This window comes from Myotis nattereri, assembly GCF_964212035.1.
Source record: "Myotis nattereri genome assembly, chromosome: 6".
NCBI classification, from domain to species: Eukaryota; Metazoa; Chordata; class Mammalia; order Chiroptera; family Vespertilionidae; genus Myotis; species Myotis nattereri.
This window is the reverse complement of record NC_138081.1, coordinates 3557676-3580227: the sequence shown is the minus strand read 5'-3', so window position 1 is coordinate 3580227 and position 22552 is coordinate 3557676. Positions and strand designations below refer to the sequence as shown.

Sequence of the window (22552 nt, the reverse complement as noted above, 5' to 3'; positions counted from 1 at the left end):
TCCAATGGTTCTCACCAAGTGTGCTTCTCTGGGTAGAGTAGGCTGGCGCGTCAGGTGAGCCCAGGTACCTTTCTCTCTGGCTCCCGTCTTTTTCTGGCCTCCCTATTCTTTAGTCCCTGACCCATTGGGGTGATGCAGGCCACTCTCCCACCTCAGTGGTGATCCAGTCCATCCCTCTGAATAGAATGCAGACCCACCTCCTGCACTGCCAACAGTGAATGCCACCCTAACACTTGGTGGTGGCATCCTGTCATTGCAATGCTGCTCCTAATTCATGATCTCTGGCCATTGTCTCCTTTCCAGGGCAGGGTCAGGCTCTGTCCACATGTGGTCCCTGTCCCCTTCCCCATACACCTGGGGCTGCCCCGCAGCTCACCAAAGGCCCCCGCACCTAGCTGCTGTTGCTGTGCCTCTCAGCGGGCCCTCAAACCAGGCCTGGCCATGCCCCCGCAGCTCCAGCCCCTGCAGCCCCTGCCTAGGGCAGACTGTCCCTGCTCCAGAGCCTGCCTCCTCTGCAGCTGGAAAATGCAAACAGCAGAGGCTTACTCCACATTAGGGCTCTGGGCCACGGTCTTTCTAGGAGCCCCTGCTTGGGTTCTGTCTGGTCACTGAATCAAGCCCAGACTGTCCACCAGGCCAAGGGAACGCAGTGAGGAAGACTTATAAGTCCCCAAATTGAGTGGGAATGTAGAGGGCAGATCTGGGAGGAGGGGCTTCCCCTGGGGCCTCTTGGTGGACTAGTACTCACCCAGAGGAAGAGGCTTCAGGCCACTGGGTTTTTGTTTGTTTTTTAATATATTTTTATTGGTTTCAGAGAGGAAGGGAGAGAGAGAGAGAGAAACATCAGTGATGAGAATCATTGATCAGCTGCCTCCTGCATGCCCCCTACTGGGGATCAAACCCGGGCATGTGCCCTTGACCAGAATCAAACCCGGGCCCTTCAGTCCAAAGACTGACGCTCTGTCCACTGAACTCTATCCACTGAGCCAGACCAGCTAGGGCAGGCTGCTGGGTCTTGGTGGCTTGTCCCCAGCGGAACTGGAAGGGGCCTGCAGCAGGGGCAGGACCCTGGCTCCTCAGGACTCTGAGGTGGGAAGGTGGAGCCACACCCACTGGTGACCAGGCTGCCCCCCCCCCCCCCTGCTCCTTGCAGCCTCCTACCTAGTCTTTCCGCCTCAGAGCTCCTCCTGCTGTGTGTCCGAGGCTGGGAAGGACCATCTCCCTTAGGCTCCTCTGTTCTGCAGGGTCTGAAGTCGGTTCTCATAAAGTCCCCCTGGGTAGAATCCCCCGTCTTCCCACAGAAATGGCACTGTCATTTTTGATTGAATTAATTGAGCTGACATGGGTTAATAAAATTATGCAGGTGTCAGGTGTACAAGTCTATCATGCAACATCTGGGTATTGTATGTGTTCACCCCAATTCAAGTCTCCTTCCATCACCATTTATCCCCCCGCACCCCCAATGAGGCAGGGCAGGTCCCTCTGTGGACTCCTACTTGGTGTTTCATCTCTTTTCTAGTCTCTTGCTTTGTTTTGGCTGGTCTAAGGAAACAACTTTCTCCAAAATAAACTTTATTCCTAATGTGAAACAAGATTTCTGGGGAAACTGAGAACTTTGGGTCTAAAGAAACAAAAAGGGCACGGCAGCCCACAGGGTGTGGGAAGGGGAGGAGGGCCGACGAAGGACTCTCAGAGGATGGTGGTGGCTGCAGGGAGCACTTCCTGACGCATGAAAATGTCCAGGTCCAGGTTGGGATCTTCCAAATCCAGTTTCAGAAACTTATCTACTAATGTCTGGCAACTGGAGGGAGAGAGCACAGAGAGCCAGATGAGAGGACGGATAACTGATCCTGAGCGGGGGAGGCTGTGCAGAGGGAGCCTCGGCCTTGGAAATTTAGGGATTTCAGAAAGGAACTGGGAAACTGAGTCACTGAAAGGCAAAAAGGCCTCTGAGTCCCCGAGGGGGAAACAGCTGCAGAAGATGCTAGAACAGGACCCTGGGCCACCCACTCACTTTTCCATTTGCTTCTCCTTCAGCAGCTCCTTGAGAGGCTTGATAGGCTTACCACTGCGGATCAAGTCCGAGACCTAGGAACAAGGGGGAGGCAGGGGTGGGGGCATTGGGTAAGAAAAGAGAAAATAAGGTCAGAAATGCCATGGGCCCAGGAACCCAGGCCCCGAGAGGAGCAGGAACAGTGGAAGGGAGCCCTGATGGGTGGGCTGACATGGATCTCATCACCTCCTTGCCACGAGCTATGAGCTTGTCAGGAAGCCTGGCTTGGGCAGCTGTGTGGGAGGCGTGGCTGGCGTTGGCCACACCTTCGCAAACCCGATAGAAGAAGACCAGGTCATTCCCATCCTCACAGGTCTCCATGGTCTTAAAAAAGAATAAGAGGGGACAGTGTGTCACTGTCACTCAGCGTCCCGCCCTGAAACCCACCGCCAATCCCTAAGGGGAGTGAGGACAGGGAAGGGGCGGTCCCTGTGTTCAGGGAGCCCCTGTTCTGAGGAAGGAGCCCGTTTCCAGCTCTGGGAAACACTTGGCTTAGGGACCCCGAGGGGACTAGATTAGTTCCCTCACCAGATACTGCACAAGGGGCCCCTGTGGCAACAAGGGTAGCTGAACGAGGCTCAGAAAGTTGGTGGCCACAAAGACGTGGGGGCATGTGGGTCCGAGAGCCAGCCAGTGTCGGAGGACAGCAGCCAGCAGTGCGAGCCCATCTACCTGTGCAGAGGACAGGGTAAGGGTGCAGAACCACGGGTGCCCCGTGTCCCCCCACCTGCCCTGGCCTTTTCCATCTTGCACTCTTCTGTTTCTTTTCGGCCCCCACCCCTATTCTTTTTCCTGAAGCCCAACCTCCCCTCCTGCTCCTTTGCCCTCCTCCATTTCTCCTTAGTTCCTCATCAGATTTCCCCTCACCGTGTTGGTTCCCTTTCCAAATTCATCAATAAGGACCAGAGACCGCTCGGTGGCATTGTTCACTGCTTTTGCCACCTGCTGGGTACCAGGTGGACAGAGAGTTGCATTAGCATCCGAGGCCTGTAACGCTGACCACAGTCTGCCATGAATAAAGCTGCTTGTGTCCACTCCAATGGACGGGGAAGTCTTTAATGGCAAGGTGCATGCTTTGTTCACCCTTTCATGGCCAACAATGCCACATACAAAGCCAGGATTCAAAAGAGGCTCCCTAGCTTTGGCCAGTGGTGCTCAGTGGTTAAAGCATTGGCCCTCACATTGAAGGGTCATGGGTTCGATTCCTGGTCAAGGGCATGTACCTGGGTTGCAGGTTCAATCCCATCCCTGGTCGGGGCACATGTGGAAGGCAACCGGTTCATGTGTCATGTTTCTCTATTTCTCTCCCCCGTGCTCCCTCCCTTCTATTCTAAAAATAAATGGAAAAATATCCTTGGGTGAGGATTAACACCCCCCCCACACACAAAAAAAGAGGATCCCTAGTGTAGAGGGCAGGCAGCAGAGGGAATGTTTTTCCTGATCGTTTTTTAGGGGTAGAGTTCCTTCCCCATTTCCCCCCATCCCAATCCCACCTCTCTTTACTCCCTTTGACCTGGTTGAGGTCGATCATGAAAGTGGAGAGGCCAAGGGAGATGGATTCGCAGCTATGAATACGGGTGAAGATGGCGTCTACTGCCCCGATTTCGGCTTCCTCTGCTGGCACAAAGCTGCCCACCAAGGCCATGAATGTGATCAAGCCTACCTAAGCAGGGAAGGAGACAGAGTCTGGGCCTGGTGGGATGGGCTGAGGTGAAGGTGAGGCTAAACTGAGGGGTGAATGATAGATCAAGGAGAGACGCACATAGTTTAATAGACGATCGTAGCCCCTTCCACACGGAGTGGGCAGAGGCACACTGGGGAATGGCACGGTCCTGTTCAGAGGTAAGGGAAGGGGACTGAGGCCATGGAAAGCTCTATTAGGGCATGGCTCTCCCTCAAGTGAAAGAGGAACAGGGTGTGGGTATAGTGTCTGCATGACAGGCAGGGTCAGAACACAGCAGGAGAGCTGCAGGGACCGGGGTTGGTAGCAGGTGGGGGAGGAGATGAAGGTACCAGAGGCCAGTGTATAGGAGTCTCCTACCTGTTTGAGGTATATGCTCTTCCCTGAAGAGTTGGGGCCAGTGATGACCCTGACCCTCCCTTTGTCCCCACCACACTCTGCGGAGTTGGGCACAAAGGTTCGGGCACAGAGCTCCATCAGAGGGTGTCTGCAGTGGGTGGAAAGGTACCTCACACATCGCCCAGATGGGTGGACCCCCAGAACATGGGCTTTCAGGCCCCTCGTCCATGCCTCCACCCGCTTCTGTTCTCACCTGCCATTCTGGATCCGTACCCCAAAGAGCCGGGGAGAGTAACGGGGCCTTGAGTAGCCATAGTCCCGGGCAGCACTGGCAAGAGCCAGCAGGACGTCCAGGCGGGAAGCAAGGTCCAACACCCGGGTCAAGACAGCCGCCCGAGCCAGCACCTGGCACTGCAGCTGGTACATCAGCAGGGTCTCCTGGTCTGATGGTAGGTGAGGGAGGAGCTGGGGGTCAGCCCGGGGGGGGTGGGGGTACGAAGGAGAGACAAGCCAGCAGAGGGACCTGGAAACAGGCTTGCAGATACCGTGTGAGACACCCAGAGGCGGTCAGAGAAGATGGAGAGTCAGAGTGAAGAGCGAGGGCAGGGAGAAGAGGAGCCCGTTGGAGTCACCTCGAGTCCGCCCACTCCCAGCCTCTGGCTTCTCACCGCGGATGTCGCAGTGCAGGTCCCCCAGCAATGCGTCCAGCTCCTTGGTTCGAGCACTGCGATAGTGCAGCTTCTCCTCTGAGAGGAACTGCGTCAGGGGGTTCAAGCTGTGGGCTCTGCATCTCTTGGTCCTCATCCCCTCCCACATTTATAACCCTGTCTGCAGGCCCCCACCCGACTCCTTTCTCCTTCATCTCAGAGCTAATAAAGGTCAAAGTAAAACTACAGAAGAGAGGTCCCCTATTGGGCAGTGCTGATAGGGCTAGGCCTCCGACAGCTGCTGATTCATTTTCCTTATCACCTCCCTGCAGAGGTCAAGGGTCTTACCATGAAGTCCAGTCCCTCGATCTCAAAGTCACTGGCCGCCACCATGGAAGGCAGGCGGGGAATAGAAAGAAGGAAGCCGATCTGGAGAGCATAGAGGAGATAAAGCAGAGCGCGATGTCCTGGGCACTTTCTTCCCAGATCCCGTGCTTCCCTCAGGGGCTAGAGCCACCACAAGGTGTTCATGTTCTTCAAACTTCTCCAGAAGTTTTCTTATGTACCAGTGTGTCCTCTATACGCCTACAACCTCCTCCAAAAGCCCCCAGAGGTCACACCCAGCCTCCTGCGCTCACCAGGGGGATGTAGATGACGCTGCACGAAGGAATGCGGCAGTCCAGGTTCTCCAGCTCCTTCCGCGCGACCTCGGTGAGGAAACTGGGAAGTCCCGCCAGCCTTCGTTTTTCTAGGAGGGCGTCAGAGTGAGGGTCCTGCCCTGGTTGCCATGACTATCCCCAGTTGTAGTGGCCGAGGACCAAGGGGGGCACCTCATCACTGTGCAGGCTTGTGTTTCAGGGCTCACAGGCCGATTCCCACCCAATACTCACTCTCATCAATTTCAGGATCTATGTTGGGGAGGACTGTGAAGCGATTTGCAGCAAGACTGCCCTCAAAGTCCACCTGAGGAGTCAAGAAGTCCAGTTGCTTATTGGCCAGCACCATCTTTCCGTCCTGTTGCTCACCTCTAGCTGGGCTCCAATTCCCCCTGCAGTCCCTGATCTAACCCTAGCCCTCCAAGCACATTCCCGATGTTCTGCCACCTCCTTTCACCATTCCACTTGTTGGTCATTCAGCTGACCTCACTGTCTCCCAGGCTTCCCCATTTTCCACAGCGTATCTCCTGCCTCTAGTTCCCTTCTACTCACCACTTTGCCAATGAGGCTGGCGATGTGGTGCAAGTCATCAGAGAACTCTTGGGCAATGTCCCGGAAGAGCTGGATAGACTGAGGCAGGGAGCGACAGGCATCCCTCAGGCCCAGGGCACTGTACACAGTCTGTAGGAGAAATGGACAGAGGATGGTGGCCCTCAGCCAGCCCTGGTTGAGGAGAGGGGACAAGGATGGACTGAGAACAAAGATCAACAAGGAAAAACACAATAACAAAGACAGAGAGATCTCAAAGGCAAAATGAAATAATGAGGGAGGAAATGTGCCAGGCACTGCACTAAACACTGAGGTAAAAAGACAACCAAAATATGGTCCCTGTCCACATGAGCTTACATCCTAGGGGAGAAGATAGTTTGTTTTATTTTTATTTATTTATTTAGTTAATTCTCACCAAGGACATTTTTTCCATTGTTTTTTAGAGAGAGTGGGGGGCGGGGGGGGAGAGACAAACATTGATGTGAGAGAGACACATCGATTGGTTGCCTCCCGCACCCCGACCAGGTATGGGATGGAATCTGCAACCCAGGTACATGCCCTTAACAGGGAATCGAAACTGCAGCCCTTTGGTTTGCAGGTCAACACTCTAACCACTGAGTACACTGGCCAGGACTGTGTCTTTACTGTTGAAAGTATTACAGATGTCCCCCTTTGACTCCCCATTGGCCACCTCCACTCCACTTCTGCCTCCTCTCCAGGCCTTCACTGCACTTCACTGTGTCCATGGAATTTTTATTTATTTTTGAGAGAGAGGGAGGGAAAGAGGGAAGGAGAGAGAGAGAGAGAGAGAGAGAGAGAGAGAGAGAGAGAAACATAAATGATTTGTTGTTCCCACTTATGCATTCATTGGTTGATTCTTTTTTTAAAAAAATATATTTTATTGATTTTTTACAGAGAGGAAGGGAGAGGGATAGAGTTAGAAGCATTGATGAGAGAGAAACATCGATCAGCTGCCTCCTGCATACCCTCTACTGGGGATGTGCCTGCAACCAAGGTACATGCTCTTGACCGGAATTGAACCTGGGACCCTTCAGTCCGCAGATTGACGCTCTATCCACTGAGCAAAAGTGGTTAGGGCTCATTGGTTGATTCTTGTATGTGCCCTGACCAGGGATCAAACTCTTAACCTTGGCATATCAGGACAACACTAACCAACTGAGCTATCTGGCCAGGGCAAGACATTTTTAAAAAGAAAAGATTATTGCCCAGCTGAAGCATTGACCTATGAACCAGGAGGTCACGGTATGATTCCTGGTCAGGGCATTTCCCCAGGTTGGTCTCGATCCCCAGTATGAGGCATGCAGAAGGCACCCGATCAATAATTCTCTCTCATCACTGATGTTTCTATCTCTGTCTTCCTCTTCCTTCCTCTCTGAAATCAATTAAAAAATATTTTTAAAAATCTTAAAAAAGAAAAGATTATCTATAGGTGGCAAGAGGGGCAGAGATAGAAGCTAGAATTAGTTGATTATGTCTTTGTTTGGGAGCTTTGACTTTGGAACTATGTAAATATTTTACATAATCCTACAATTAAATTAAAATTTAAAAAGAAATTCCTAATAATTTAAAAAAAAAAACAAAATGAAACAATGGAACATAAATATGTATGTCCATATAGTGGCATAACCACACAGAGTGGAACTTTTCCAAGTGACTAAAATACAGTAATTTGCATATCCCTAGTGGGGACAAAAAGAACTGCCCCTTCTCTCCCCTCAAAAAAATCTTAACAGGAGAAACCAAGATGGCGGCATAGGTAAACACCGGAGATTGCTGCCTCGCACAACCACTTCAAAAATACAACTAAAAGATGGACCGGACATCATCCAGAACCACAGGAAGGCTGGCTGAGTGGAAATTCTACAACCAGAAGGAAAGAGAAAAGCATACTGAGACTCAGAGGAGCTGCGGTGCGGAAGTAAAGTACAGAGGTATGGAGGCGCACATGGAGAGGGCTGGTGGCTGAGGACACGGTTGTCTTTTTCAATCGGGAGGGAGTCTCAAGCTCTGAGCTCCAGTTCTGGGTGAGTCTCTGGAGACCCAGACTCATACGGGAAAAACTGGACTATCTAGCATCGGTTGGAACTCGAGGGCAGCTTTCTCTTGGGGGTGCTTGCAGCGAATTCCGGGACACTGAGAAGCAGGGCCTCGGAGGGCAGGACTGAGAGCAGCCATAACTGCTCGATCAGCGCTGTTGATCCCCTGGGACCCTGCCCCACTCAAGCCACAGAGGCTTTTGCATATGAAAGCCCTGGCCCTTTGCAATCTGATAATTACCTAACAAACGGCAGCTGGCCCAAGGCCCCAGGTCAACTTGCATTGGGTCACATCTGGCTCCTGCTGGATAGCCTCAGGCAGAGGCTAGAACAGCCGTGGGCAAACTATGGCCCGCGGGCCGGCCCGTTTGAAATGAATAAAACTAAAAAATAAAAAGACCGTACCCTTTTATGTAATGATGTTTACTTTGAATTTATATTAGTTCACACAAACACTCCATCCATGCTTTTGTTCCGGCCCTCCAGTTCAGTTTAAGAACCCATTGTGGCCCTCGAGTCAAAAAGTTTGCCCACCCCTGGGCTAGAAAGATTATCACCTCCTTAGAGATCCAGGAGCCAGTGTGTCTGGTGGTCAGAGTGGGACCATCCAGATTGCAGCTCCTTGGATTCATAAAAGACACACTCAGGGGGCCGACTCAGTGAGCACCAAAGCCCCATTGAAGCAAGTCTTGCCCTGGAGGGGTATCTCCAGCACAGAAATTCTCCCAGTGCAGACACAGCTTATTCTCACAGCCAATTGGCCTGGAGGTCAATTCCTCCCAGTGAAACCTACAACAATCAAGGTTTAACTACAACAAGACTGTGCACAAAGCCCACAAGGGGGTGCACCAAGAGTGTCTACCTCAGGTAATTGGGGAGGCTGAGCCACTGGGCCCTATAGGACACCTAGTACAGAAAGCCACTCTATCGACACAGCGAAGCATAAAAAAAAAAGCGGAGACAAAGAAACAGGACACAAATGACAGAAATGGAGGAAAGCAAACTACTGGATATAGAGTTCAAAACCACACTTTTAAGGTTTTTCAAGAATTTTCTAGAAACCACTGATAAACTTAATGAGACCCTCAAGAAATCTAATGAGATCCTCGAGGTGATAAAGGACCAACTAGAAATTAAGCATACACTGACTGAAATAAAGAATATTATACAGACTCCCAACAGCAGACTAGAGGATCACAAGAATCGAGTCAAAGATTTGAAATACGAAGAAGCAAAAAACACCCAACCGGAAAAGCAAAATGAAAAAATAATCCAAAAATATGAAGATAGTGTAAGGAGCCTCTGGGACAGCTTCAAGCATACCAACATCCAAATTATAGGGGTGCCAGAAGAAGAGAGAGAAGATATTGAAAACCTATTTGAAGAAATAATGACAGAAAACTTCCCCTACCTGGTGAAAGAAATATACTTACAAGTCCAGGAAGCACAGAGAACCCCAAACAAAAGGAATTCAAAGAGGACCACACCAAGACACATCATAATTAAAATGCCAAGAGCAAAAGACAAAGAGAGAATCTTAAAAGCAGCAAGAGAAAAAAAGTCAGTTACCTACAAGGGAGTACCCATACGACTGTCAGCTGATTTCTCAACAGAAACTTTGCAGGCCAGAAGGGAGTGGCAAGAAATATTCAAAGTGATGAATACCAAGAACCTACAACCAAGATTACTTTATCCAGCAAAGCTATCATTCAGAATTGAAGGTCAGATAAAGAGCTTCACAGATAAGAAAAAGCTAAAGGAGTTCATCACCACCAAACCAGTAATGATATGAAATGCTGAAAGGTATCCTTTAAGAAGAGGAAGAAGAAGAAAAAGGTAAAGATAAAAATTATGAACAACAAATACACATCTATCAACAAGTGAATCTAAAAATCAAGTGAATAGCCGAAACTGGTTTGGCTCAGTGGATAGAGCGTTGGCCTGTGGACTGAAAGGTCCCAGGTTCGATTCCGGTCAAGGGCATATACCTGGGTTGCAGGCACTTCCCCACTGGGGGATGTGCAGGAGGCAGCTGATCGATGTTTCTCTCTCATCGATGTTTCTAACTCTCTATCCCTCTCCCTTCCTCTCTGTAAAAAATCAATAAAATATATTTAAAAAAAAATCAAAATCAAGTGAATAAAAAATCTGATGAACAGAGTAAACTGGTGAATATAATAGAACCAGGGGCATAGAAAGAGAGTGGACTGACAATTCTTGGGGGGAAAGGGGTGTGGGGGTGCAGGAAGAGACTGGACAAAAATCATACACCTATGGATGAGGACAGTGGGAGGGGTAAGGACAGAGGGTGGGGTGGGAACTGGGTGGAGGAGAGCTATGGGGGGAAAAAGAGGAACAACTGTAATAATCTGAATAATAAAGATGTAATTAAAAAAAATCTTAACAGCCCTGGCCAGTTTGGCTCAGTGGATAGATCATCGATCTGGGGACAGAAGGTCCCGGGTTCAATTCCAGTCCAAGGGCACATGCCCGGGTTTTGGGCTCGATCCTCAGTAGGGGGGTGTGCAGGAGGCAGCCAATCAATAATTCTCTCTCATCACTGATGTTTTTATCTCTCTCTCCCTCTCCCCTTCTCTCTGAAATCAATACAAATACTTTTTTTTTTTTTAAATCTACCAGAACTGTGTTTAAAGGACTCGGAAGCCAACTTCAAGAGGCTCCCATCAGCAAAAGATAGAATAATTTGAACACGTATAAAGATTAAAAATGCAGTGGACTGAAGCATGTGTGTAAATCTATGAGTTCATAATGATACTAAAATAACAACAAAAAATTCATTGGCTACCTGGGCGGATATTAGGGAACTATTTTATAAAGATGACAGCTGGCAAATAAAGGCAGAGACAAAAATCAAGCAACTTTCTGTGATATGAACTGTATCACTGGTTAACCAAAGAACAGAAGAGAAGAAGGTTTTCTTTAAGGAAACATTCTGGCTAATAAATAAAGAATGACAGAATTAAAATAACCACTTTGGACCCGGACAGTGTGGCTCAATGGTTGAGCATTGACCCATGCACCAAGAAGTCGCTGATTCCATTCCTGGTCCAGACACATGCCCGGGGTTGCGGGCTCGATCCCCCGTGGGGGCAGTGCAGGAGGCAGCGGATCTATGTTTCTATCGCTCCCCCTCCCTTCCACTCTCTAAAAATAAATGGGGGAAAAATATCCTTGGGTGAGGATTAACCAAACAAAAATAAAAAAATATGTATATTTTTTAAAAAAAGAAATTCTAGGAGACAGAAACATGTCAAAACCACTTAGGGAATATAATCAGCAAAATCCAGGCTAAGGGAAGCTCTATAGGACAAATGACTCAGATTCTTCAATAAATAACTTGTAAGGAGAATGAAAATGAGAGAGAGAGAACAGAGAGGAGAGACAGAGACACAGAGAAAGAGAGACAGAAAGAGAAGAAGGAACCCATAAAAGAGACTTAAAGAGACATCATCCCATTGCCATATGTTGAACATATTTGGTTCCTAATATTTAGACATTAGATAGTTGGTGATATTAAATATCATGTTAATTTTAGGTAAGATAATGGTAGTTATTTTTTAAAAAATTTTTTGTAATCCTCTCTCAAGGTATTTTTTCCATTGATTTTTTTTTTTTTTTAGAAAAATCCTTTTTAAATTTTATTTTATTTATTGTTTTAATATACTTTATTGATTGTTTACAGAGAGGGAGGGAGAGGGATAGAGAGCTAGAACATCGATGAGAGAGAAACATCGATCAGCTGCCTCCTGCACACTCCCTACTGGGGATGTGCCTGCAACCAAGGTACATGCCCTTGGCCGGAATCAAACCCGGGACCCTTCAGTCTGCAGGAGACGCTTTATCCACTGAGCCAAACTGGCCAGGGCTAAATTTTATTTTTATTATTATTTATTTTATTTTATTTTATTTTATTTTATTTTTTTAAATATATTTTATTGATTTTTTACAGAGAGGAAGGGAGAGAGATAGAGAGTTAGAAACATCGATGAGAGAGAAACATCGGTCAGCCGCCTCCTGCACATCTCCCACTGGGGATATGCCCGCATCCAGGTACATGCCCTTGACCGGAATCGAACCTGGGACCCTTCAGTCCGCAGGCTGACGCTCTATCCACTGAGCCAAACCGGTTTCGGCATAAATTTTATTTTTAAAGTATGTTTTTATTTATTTTAGTGAGAGAGAGGAAGGAAGAGAGGGAGGGGGGAGGGGGAGAGAAAGAGAGAGAGAGAGAGAGAGAGAGAGAGAGAGAGACATTGATGTGAGAGAGACACATCAATAGGTTGCTTCCAGCATGCACCACAATTGGGGCCTTGGATCAAACCTGCAACCCAGGCATGTGCCCTTGACCAGGAATTGAACTCGCAACCCTTCTGTGTGCTGGCCAACAATCCAACCACTAAGTCATACCATCCAGGGCTGTAGTTATTCATTTTCAAAAATAATTTTCTTTTAGAAATTATATTTAAACATTTATGGATAAAATGATATGATGGCTGGGAATTGCTTCAAAATAATCCAGGAAGTGCAAAGTGGGAGAAGACAGATATATATGAAATAAGTGTTGAAGCTGCAAGGTGGATACATGAGGTTTCGTTTTATTATTCTCTCTAATTTTTTTGGACAGCCCTGGCCGGTATGGCTCAGTTGGTTAGAGTGTTATCTCATGTACTGAAAGGTTGCTGGTTCGACTCTGAGTCAGGATACATACCTAGGTTGTAGGTTAGATCCCTGTGGGGGTGTGTATGGGAGGCAACCAATTGATGTTTCTCTCCCCTTCTCTCTTACTTTCCCTTTCTCTAAAATCAGTATACACACACACACACACACACACACATCTGGTGAAGATTAAAAATAATAAATATTTTGGACAATATCCACAATACAAGCTTAAAAATAGTGTTGGGATAAAGTTGGACAAGATAACCACAGTACAGAGAGTCTAGAACACAAGCTGAGGGGCTTAACCTGAACTTCTAGGATTCAAGAAGGTATGTCCTACCTTGTAGAGAACCTGCCAGTCGCTGACCTTGGTGTGGGACAACTTCATGCGTTTCAGAATCAGCTAGTCAGATAAGGATAGTCAGACAGGGGACGACTGTTTGCCCTCTCCCACCCGAATACCCCTCAGGAAGTGCAATGTCCTGGATCGGCCCTCAACCTCCCCACCTCCCTGCCCCCAACCCTGGGCTCACGGGCACATTCTTGATGTGACCCAGCAACCGATGCAGCATCTGAGCCATGTCCAGATTCTGGGGTAGCAGGAAAAACTGGATGACGTCCAGACGAGAATTTAGTTCCCCCAGGTCATGAGTTGGACGTGTGAACCACAGCCTGGAAGTTAAGGTTGGGGTGAGGAGACCTGAAATTATATCTGTTCTCATCATTGTCGTGATCTCAATTTGTGAAAATGTGTTTGCAGGTCCCTGACGATTGTGGCAATATGTATCTGTACTGGCAAGTACAGTGTTCTATCTATGCAGGGTTGTTTACATGCACCTACTGAACCTCTCTGGATATGAGCACAACTGTGTCTGTGTATCACAGTTTTGATGGATAGGACCATGTGTGTCATTCCATGTGGGTATGTTACAGAGCTTGTCAATATTTTAGAGGGAGGGTGGTGTGTTGAAGCATTTGTATGACAACAATCTAGCTTTCTTGGTGGCTGAGTAGGAGAGGGTGAGTCAGAATGAGTTTGCATAGCTGTGAAAGTGTCTCTGGTGTAATAGCACAGGCATTCATCTTCTCCTGTTCTTCCTGTTTAAGTATATAATTGTCCCATGTGTAATGATTTAATTCCTCAATTCATGATAATGGTCTTCTCTACAGAGAATAAAGGATTGGGGAGGGACATCTAAGGGGCTTCAATAACACTGTCTAATTTTTAGATTGACTGGTGGAAGCACAGAAGTTTATAATATTGTTATTAATATTTACACCTTTTGTGTATCAGGTATTTACTACTAATTAAGTTAGTGTACAGAAATAAATGTCTCATTTACGTTTATCCAATTCTGGGTGTCCCTATCTCCCTATGGCTATAAAGAGTGTGAGATTCTGTAAGGACCTATGAGCCCACAGATTCTTTTCTACATTAGAGCAAGCCATTATCCTATATAATAAAAGGCTAATATGCAAATTGTCCCTATGGGTGGGAGTTCAACCAACCGGGAGTTAGACATGTGCTGACCAACAGGGGGCGACACAGAAAATGGCAGGCATCAGCAACGTGGCGCTGGCAGCGGGTGGCAGTGGAAGTGCTACCAGCCCGATGGGTCCTGACAAAAGCAGTATTGTGGCAGGATGGGGGAGCAGGTGAGCGGGCAGTGCCAGGCCAAGGCGGGTGCAAAGGGAGGCCCCGGCTGGCAAGTGGCAGCCGCTAGGGACCCTACCCATGCACAAATTTTGTGCACTGGGCCTCTAGTCCAGGGGTGGGCAAACTTTTTGACTCGAGGGCTACAATGGGTTCTTAAACTGGACCGGAGGGCCGGAACAAAAGCATGGATGGAGTGTTTGTGTGAACTAATATAAATTCAAAGTAAACATCATTACATAAAAGGGTAAGGTCTTTTTTTTTTTTTTTAGTTTTATTCATTTCAAACGGGCCGGATCCGGCCCACGGGCCGTAGTTTGCCCACGCCTGCTCTAGTCTATAATAAACGTGTAATATGCTAATTAGACTAGAAGACCTTCCGGACGAAGCCAGGACTGCGAGGGAAGCCCGGGTCCCGGGTGCCAGAGGGAAGCTGGTGTCGGCAGCCGGGGGAAGGAAGGCCTACTCTTGCATGAATTTCATGCATTAGGTCTCTAGTTTTATATGAGATAACATGTGGAGACACTTGGGTCTGAGGATGTGTATCTCATACTGTAGTCTATGCCAGTTACCCTGGTTAGAACACCCCAGGTTAGAATAAAGTGGAGGACTCAGTTGGATTTGAGGGTGGGTTTTAGGTACCTCTGTTCCTTGGTCACAAAAGGCTGCTCCACCCAGGGCAGTATAGGCCAGTTTATGACTCTGTCCCCACCTTGGAGAGCACATGAGCTTCACCAAGCTACATTTCATGTAAAACATAGGTTTTTACTGCTCGTGCCAGGAGAGACTTTAACCAAGCCAAGCTTCCTCATTTTACAGCTGAAGAAATGAGGCCCTTACAGCATAAGCAACTTATCCAAAGTCATACTGCTAGTAAGAAGTAAAGCTGGGACTCAAACTCGGGTCTCTGGAGTACTAAGACAGTGCTTTTTAGAGCATACTTGACATTCACTTAATTTCCTGGTGTCCTGTCCAACTTTAGGTCAGCGGGCCCTTAGTTCATCATTCGAGTCATGATTCCATGCCCTGGGGAATCCTATCTCGGTAATCTGCATTCCTTCCCAGCTTTAATTCAGTTCTCTTCTCCATGGAGAATTCTTTCCTTCTCATCCCTGGTTGAGATTAGAGATCTATTCCTGAAGCACTGGAGAATATGTGGCAATTATATCACCCTCCAATTATCTGGAAATTATCCTAAATTAACATCCAAAAGACACACATTGCAGGGTGGGTGAGGTGGGGAAAAGATTGTGCACCTGTAGGCTAGCAAAGGGTTCTGCCAAGTTTTTAGAGATGATGCCACTTGTATGCTAGCATCTATGTATTGTGCTCACTCACTGAGTGCTACTGAGTGCAAGGCCATGTGGCAGGCACTGAGGTAACAGGAATGGCCACTGAAGAGTTCACAGCTACGAGGGCCAGCAAATTCACAGATGACTAATTCCGTAGTGCAACTAGAAAATATACACAAGCACTACGTGAGCACACAGGAAGGCGAATGTTGGTCTTCTTTTGCCTATGAAAGCTTCACGAAAAAGGTGACAGTTGGGTTGCACCTTGAAGTAAGAGTCTGACAAGTGGAGAACAGGGACTTTCCAGAGGAACAGTATAAACACAGGCATGATGTATTTCCATGATGGCCAGAGGCCCTAAATGACTGGAATAGAGGATGAATCCAGGAAGAAAGGATTTAGGAGGGTGACGGGAAGGTAAGCCTATGAATGAAACTTGGGGTGAATGGGAGGATTCCTGAACATCATGCTGCTAAAGATGCTAGTCTTCATCCTGCAGGTAATGGGGAAGCCTCCTGAGGTTTGTTCTTTTGTTTCTACCTAAGGTTTTTAGAAAAGTGGAGTGACATGCTCAGATCTCTGTTTTGGATTAACCGGTATTTTAGAATAAGAGATAGACGAGGAAAAATAAGAGAGTAGAGGCAGAGAGACCAATTTGGAGGCACATGCAATGCTCCCAGTTAGAATGATAGCCAGAATTAGAGCAGTGGAAAGAGGGAGAAAGGAATGGCTGAGACACTGGAGGCTAGAAACAACAGGCCCTAGTGAATGACTGAATATGGAGGGTGAGGGAGAAGCATCAGTCCAGGAGTCAGAGCTTGAGAAGCCGCACTGCCAGCAGTGCTGTCACCCAGAATCGGGAATGCAGGGAGAGGAACAGGTGCAGTGGTGTCAGTCTGGATGCTCTGAGTTTGAGCTGCCTGTGGAAATTGCAGGTAGCAATGCAATTAGCATTCTACATATGGAGCTCTGAACTAGACACAAATTTGAGAGTTATCAGAGAACAGCTCAAATTGAAGTGTGGTTTTCATAATTAAAATTATTACCATATATACATTAGGGTTTTGTGATTGTGTTTCTGCTGCTTGTATGTGTCCAAGTCAGTATCATCAATGAGTATATATGTTTATCTGTGCCGACAATGTAAAATGAGGATGATACTAGCTACCACGTGGGGTTGTTACAAGGATTAAATGCATTTAGTCAGCATTACGGAAAGGGCGGTTGTTTTTATTACTACTACATGGAGTGGTGTGTATGTTTCAAGATTGCATGCATTAGCTTATAGCACGAGTATGAGTCCCACTCACCTGAGCAGCTTCTCTCCCCACTTACAGCGGCATCTGTTGAGAATTCCTGTGGAGGTGAGGGGGCAGGGAAAGGAATGTGTGGCTGTCTAAGCTGAGACATGGGATCAGAGATTCCAGTGTTGGGCAGGCTGGCCTGGGGGTTATTTCCCAGATACAGGACACAAAGGCAGCCAAAGTCAGCAGCTGGCCACAAGTCTGAGCCAGTATTACCTTACATGGGCTTAGGGGAAGGAACACTCAGCCAAAAAAAAATAGGCAGAGCAAGCATAGCTAGATTCACAAAGAGCAGAATACATATATGTAAACATTAGACACAACCCACTGATATATGCATAGTGAAACCAGGTGGATACTTGGGGCGATGTCCCCAGTACACCCTAAAGTCAGAAACAACTGATACTCAATGCAAATCAAATATGGGCAGTTTCATAGTTCTAACTCTCCTCTATACAAAGGGCCTCCCAAGTCCCCAGATAGGTACAGAGCTAGTAGAGACATCATACAAACCTAAGGAATACACATGGAATTGGTAAAGTAAGAGATATGCTAATGACACTGGGTAACTACAGGGTAAGGGGAGGTGCCCAAGTTCAGGAAGGGTACAAAAAGGGTAAGAAAGTTGGATTGGAGTACAAGAGGCATCTGACAATGGGAATGAAGTGGGAAGAGAGGGGCTGGGACACATCTTTGGAGGAAGCTGCTTTTCTGGAAGGCTTTTGTAGTGTGGGATGAGGGATGGGGCACACATACCAAAGAGGCTGAGCCCCTCCTTCAGTCCACTGGCCACTTTGTACACTGAGGGGTGAGACTCACTCTTAAATATCTGCAGAACGCTGTCAGGGAGAAATGGGGGAGTTCTGGGTAACTTGGATTTTATTTTTTTTAATCCTCACCCAAGTATATTTTTCCATTGATTTTCAGAGAGTGGAAAGACAGAAAAATATTGATGTGAGAGAAACACATCCATTGGTTGCCTCCTGCACGTGCCCCAACCAGGGCCCAGGCTAGGGAGGAGCCTGCAACAGAGGTACACACCCTTGACTGGAATTAAACCCAGGACCCTTTGGTCCTCGGGCCAACGTTCTCCACTGAGCCAAACCAGCTAGGGCTGGATTTTTAAAGGGAATTGAGAAAATAGAAGGGGTTGAGAACATCCTGCTGAGATCAAGTCTTGATGTAAGTTTTGTCCTTCACTTCTCTCTGCCTCAGTTTCTCTCTTCAGAAAAGAACAGTGACACCTTCATGCTTTTCTTCTTCTCTCCCACTAATTCCCACTTCTTTTTCCTTCAGGGAGGTTTATCCTAATAGCCCCAGGATTAAAAATCTGGAGCCTCATTAAGATTATTAGAGCATTGCCAAAACCGGTTTGGCTCAGTGGATAGAGCGTCGGCCTGCGGACTCAAGGGTCCCAGGTTCGGTTCCGGTCAAGGGCATGTACCTTGGTTGCGGGCACATCCCCAGTGGGGAGTGTGCAGGAGGCAGCTGATCGATGTTTCTAACTCTCTATCTCTCTCCTTTCCTCTCTGTAAAAACTCAATAAAATATATTAAAAAAAAAAAAAAAAAAAAAAAAAAAAAGATTATTAGAGCATTAAGCTTAATCCTTCTCCCTTCCCAGAGATGACAGCCTGCCTCCATCTCCTTACCTGTAAGTATCTTGATCTATGCTCACTAGATGGGTCCTGAGGGCAAAAAATAAGCAGAAGGGAAGGTGCTGGGGTATGAGGTTGGAGTTCATTTCTCAGTTTCATCCCCTTTGCCCCACCTTCCAGAATACTGCCTCAGGCTTGTCCCCTGAGCTACACATCCCCTCAGGTGTTCCAGTGTGTCCTACAGCACTTTACCTGATAAGACACTGCCCACCCCCCGCATCACTACCTCCCACTCCACCCTGTTACTATTCAGACTTCCCATCTTACTTTGGCTGAGGTAAGGGTAAATCACCTACAGCACAAATTTCTTAAAGCCCAGGATGGGAACGCTGACGTTATAGTCTTCCAGTTCAACCCCGATTCTTCTTCGACCCAGGAACTTGAGCAGCCCTCCAAGTGCTCGAACCTGAGAGAGGATCAAGAGTGGAGCTGGGGGCCCGACCAGTGTGGCTCAGTGGTTGAGCAGTGATCCATGACCCAGGAGATCACTGGTGAGACCCCCCAGTGGGGGGCGTGAGGCAGCTGATCAATGATTCTCTATCTCTCTCCCTTTCTCTGAAATCAATTAAAAACTTTTTTTTTAAAGGGTGGAACTGGGGTAAATCCCAATGTCTTGAAGGCTGGACAATACCAGGGGAAGCTATTATTTTCCAGGGCTGGGCTAGAAACTCCCAGGATTCAACCCAAGGACTGGGGTGCTTTTGCCTTTCTCCAACCTGTGGCATCCCAGCCCTGACTTCCCAGGACCCCTCTCACCATGAGAAGGCAGTCAAAGGGAATTATGGAGGAGAGGAAGAGAATTTTCTCAGTGGTGGTCATGGAGTCTGGGATAAAAGAGTAGTTTCCAGAAAGGAGGCGCTGTTTGCTTATCTCCAGACCTATTTTGGAAAGAGAAAGGTCTTGTGATCCAATTTTTCACTCTATTTTAAGAAAGAAAATAGAAGACAGATGATCTGATTTGCCAAGTTAACACAGGCAGTTGAAGGAAAACTGAAACAAGAACCAAATTTTCAGACCCTTGGTCTAATTATCTCTATATATAAAATATAAAGATGTTTGGCTTGAGATCACAGCCTAAGAAATCTGTCTGGAATTGGGGTTTTTTGGTGAAAAAGATCATATAAGACTAATGTGTTAACATCTAATTAGGAGAGAACATTCCGTCTTTTTTGCAAATCAGGGAAGGTTATGGACGTGCCTTAGGGATCATCAAGGTCATCCAGGCAGTAGCTTCCCTCCCACCCAAACAAAAGCTTTGGCTTAAAGGGCGGGGTGGGGGGGGATTCCAATTCCAAATAGTGTCACCACTCTCTTCTCAGGGGCGGCCCGCATCCCTAGACACACTGAAGCGGAGGTTTCATAGCAGGTGCAGGTTATTGAAGGGTGGGGAGCAGGAGAGATCCTGAGGAGACCAGTCATGGCGCTTGGAGGACATAACAGTTCAGGTGAGATAGGGCCGAGGAGAGACCTCTGATGATGGGGTGGAATTAGGAGAAAGGGTTGGAAAACTGGGATGCGGAAATGAGCAACGCAAAAGGAGATACCGAAATCCACACTTGGCAGAAATATGATTTCAGGTCTCTTAGGCTCTCCGTGTTCCTGCGAGGCTGTGAGGGAGGCAAAGAAAGGGCCGTTAGCCTGTACATTTATTTGTCTTTCTGCCTCTCCCTTCTCTCACCCTGACTCTGCCTCCCTCCGAGACCCTTTCATCTCCTGTAATATGCCACACTTCAGTCCTTCCTCGTCTTCCTTCTCAGCCTTACCCAGTCCTTACCAAGCTTCCCCAGAAACCGAGTCATATTCTCATCCTGTTTGGCGCTGGTAACAACAGACCGGGGGCTGATTTCATCCAGGACTTGGAAGGAAACGCAGACCAAATGAGTGACAGGACCTGTATTTCCTAATTCCTCTCCTTGCTGGCCCCCTCCCCACCTCAGAAGCGCATTTCCTCTAAGAGCAGGGAGAGCCCACCAGCTGGGAGCCTCGTCGGGAGTCAGGCAGGAGGGCGAGGAAGGGCAGGTAGCAGACGGTGAGGTGGGGGGAGGGGGAGCCCTGGAGTATGAACCCCAGAGGACAGGCGTGACTGGTTTGCCAGGACTGCATCCCTGCACCTGACACCTTGCAGACACCTCATACATATCTGCTGAATCATGAAATGGAGTCTTAAAAGCAACAGACCGTCCTCCGAAGTCAACGGATCAACCCGACCGAGGCCGGGAGCACTGCGGACCCGGGAGAGCGCGGCCCGCCCACCTCTCTGCAGGAGCTGCAGGCTCTCGCGGTCCGGGGCGTCGGGCATGAAGTGCACGGCCGAGTCGCCGGTGTCGTAGTAGGCCAAGCCCAGGCAGCCGGCGCTCCACAGCACGCACAGGTGCGTCTGCGCGGACACGGGAAGCAGGCCTCCGTCACCGTCACCATTTCCTCAGCTCGGACGGTCCGCACCCCGGGCGCCGGTGAAGCCGCCAGCGGGGGAGCGGCCGCCCCCTCCCCGCCCCTTTCTTCCAACGCCCGGACGTCCCGGCAACAAGCGCCCTCCCCGGCCTCGCCGCCCCGGAGACCTCCGCCGGCTCCTCCGCGTCGTCCTCCGCCCCCGCGGGGCCCGGCACCGGGGCCGGGCTGGGGAAGCTGGCCGCGGCCGCCCCGGCTCCCGGTCCCTGCCGCGTCCCGCCGGCGGTCGCTCCCACCGAGGCCATGGGCAGGGAGGCTCTGCGCTGCGGGAAATGAAGGCGGTTCAGGAGCGAGCGCTCACCGCGAGGCGGGCGCAGGTGCACAGGGAAGTCTGGGAGGGCTGAGGCGAGGAGAGGGCACATTTATTTCCGTCATCTGTGGGGCATTTCGAGGGGCGACCTCTCAGTATTTCAAGGACCGACAGTCTGTGGAACCCCCGCCCCCCACATTCCTGTCACGCCGAGGTGGCACTGGGATGGAGACGGTCTGCGGGGCGCGTGGGCGAGCTGTGCCAGCCTCCTCTCCCGCCCCTGCCAGCCACGCCCCAAGGCCGGGCCCGCGCTCTAGGCTTCCTACCCCACAGGCGGACAACTTGCGGAGTTTTCCCGCCTTTTCTGTCCCCGGACCTAGACGTGCGCGAGACCGAGCCACGACCAACCACAGGCCTGCAGGAGGAGCGCGCGGACGCCAGGACGGGTGCGCGCGCAGGGGCCCCACCCCCTTGATCGCTATTGGTCGGAGAGACCCGGATCCTGCCTAGAAAGCCAGCAGGACGGGAGGGGGAGGGGCGCGGTCGCTAAGAAGGCTGGACGCTGATTGGCCTGTTCTTAAATGGGTGGTGCCAAGACGTTCAAACTTCCCGCCCTCGGCCGCCGCTCAGCCGCTGGGCCTCTGCCCCAGGGTTTCCGGGATCTGATTAACGCGGGGTGGAGCCTGAGAGGAGGTCGGAAGCCGAGCTCGAGTCCTAGCCTAGGAAACTGTTCTGGGGGCTTTGCCGGGGGAGGGGGGAATCCGGGAGAACGACTTTAAAGGGCCAGAGGCGCATTGTTTTTTCTGGAGATAAGCAACAATAATTCAACTGTGTCAACAACTCTAAATTAATATTTGTTCCTCTTGGTTTATTTATAAAGAGCCTAGAACAGTGCCTGGCAAACGTAGTAAGAACTATGTGTTATAAATAAATAAGCAGAAATAAGTGAGACTCGCCCTAGCTGGTTTGGCTCAGTGGGTAGAGTGTCAGCCTGTGGACTCAAGGGTCCCGGTTCGATTCCGGTCAAAGGCATATGACCAAGTTGCAGGCTCGATCCCCAGTGGGGGGCGAGGGGGGTGCAGGAAGCAGCCAATCAATGATTCTCTCTCATCATTGATGTTTCTAACTCTATCTCCCTTCCTCTCTGAAATCAATAAAAAATATTTAAAAAAAGAGAAAGAAGTGAGACTCGTATCTCAACCTCCTCTACCGATTTCCTGGGTACAGTGTATGAACATCCCACGGGGGCACCACAGGGCCTAACTTATTTTAGGCCACCCCACCC

At 49.0% G+C, this 22552-nt stretch overlaps 1 protein-coding gene across 2 annotated transcripts; it reads right to left on the bottom strand.

The window, feature by feature from the left end:
- Positions 1-151: 151 nt before the first annotated feature.
- On the bottom strand, positions 152-21262 carry MSH5 (mutS homolog 5; the record flags this gene model as incomplete). Of its 2 annotated transcripts, none has more annotated exons than XM_081093954.1 (24): positions 152-1801; positions 2015-2088; positions 2240-2377; positions 2582-2725; positions 2921-2998; positions 3567-3716; positions 4095-4221; positions 4327-4516; positions 4742-4829; positions 5069-5149; positions 5359-5468; positions 5611-5683; positions 5929-6057; positions 13003-13065; positions 13196-13334; positions 16919-16964; positions 17669-17751; positions 18564-18599; positions 18866-18975; positions 19326-19447; positions 20114-20176; positions 20344-20424; positions 20823-20946; positions 21128-21262. In XM_081093954.1, 24 exons carry the CDS (start codon positions 21260-21262, stop codon positions 1690-1692), a joined length of 2496 nt encoding a protein of 831 aa, XP_080950080.1. In that variant the 3' UTR covers positions 152-1689. The 2 variants fall into 2 exon arrangements, with proteins under 2 accessions (XP_080950080.1, XP_080950081.1); XM_081093955.1 differs by having other exon boundaries at positions 2921-2995.
- Between the last annotated feature and the right edge of the window lie 1290 nt (positions 21263-22552).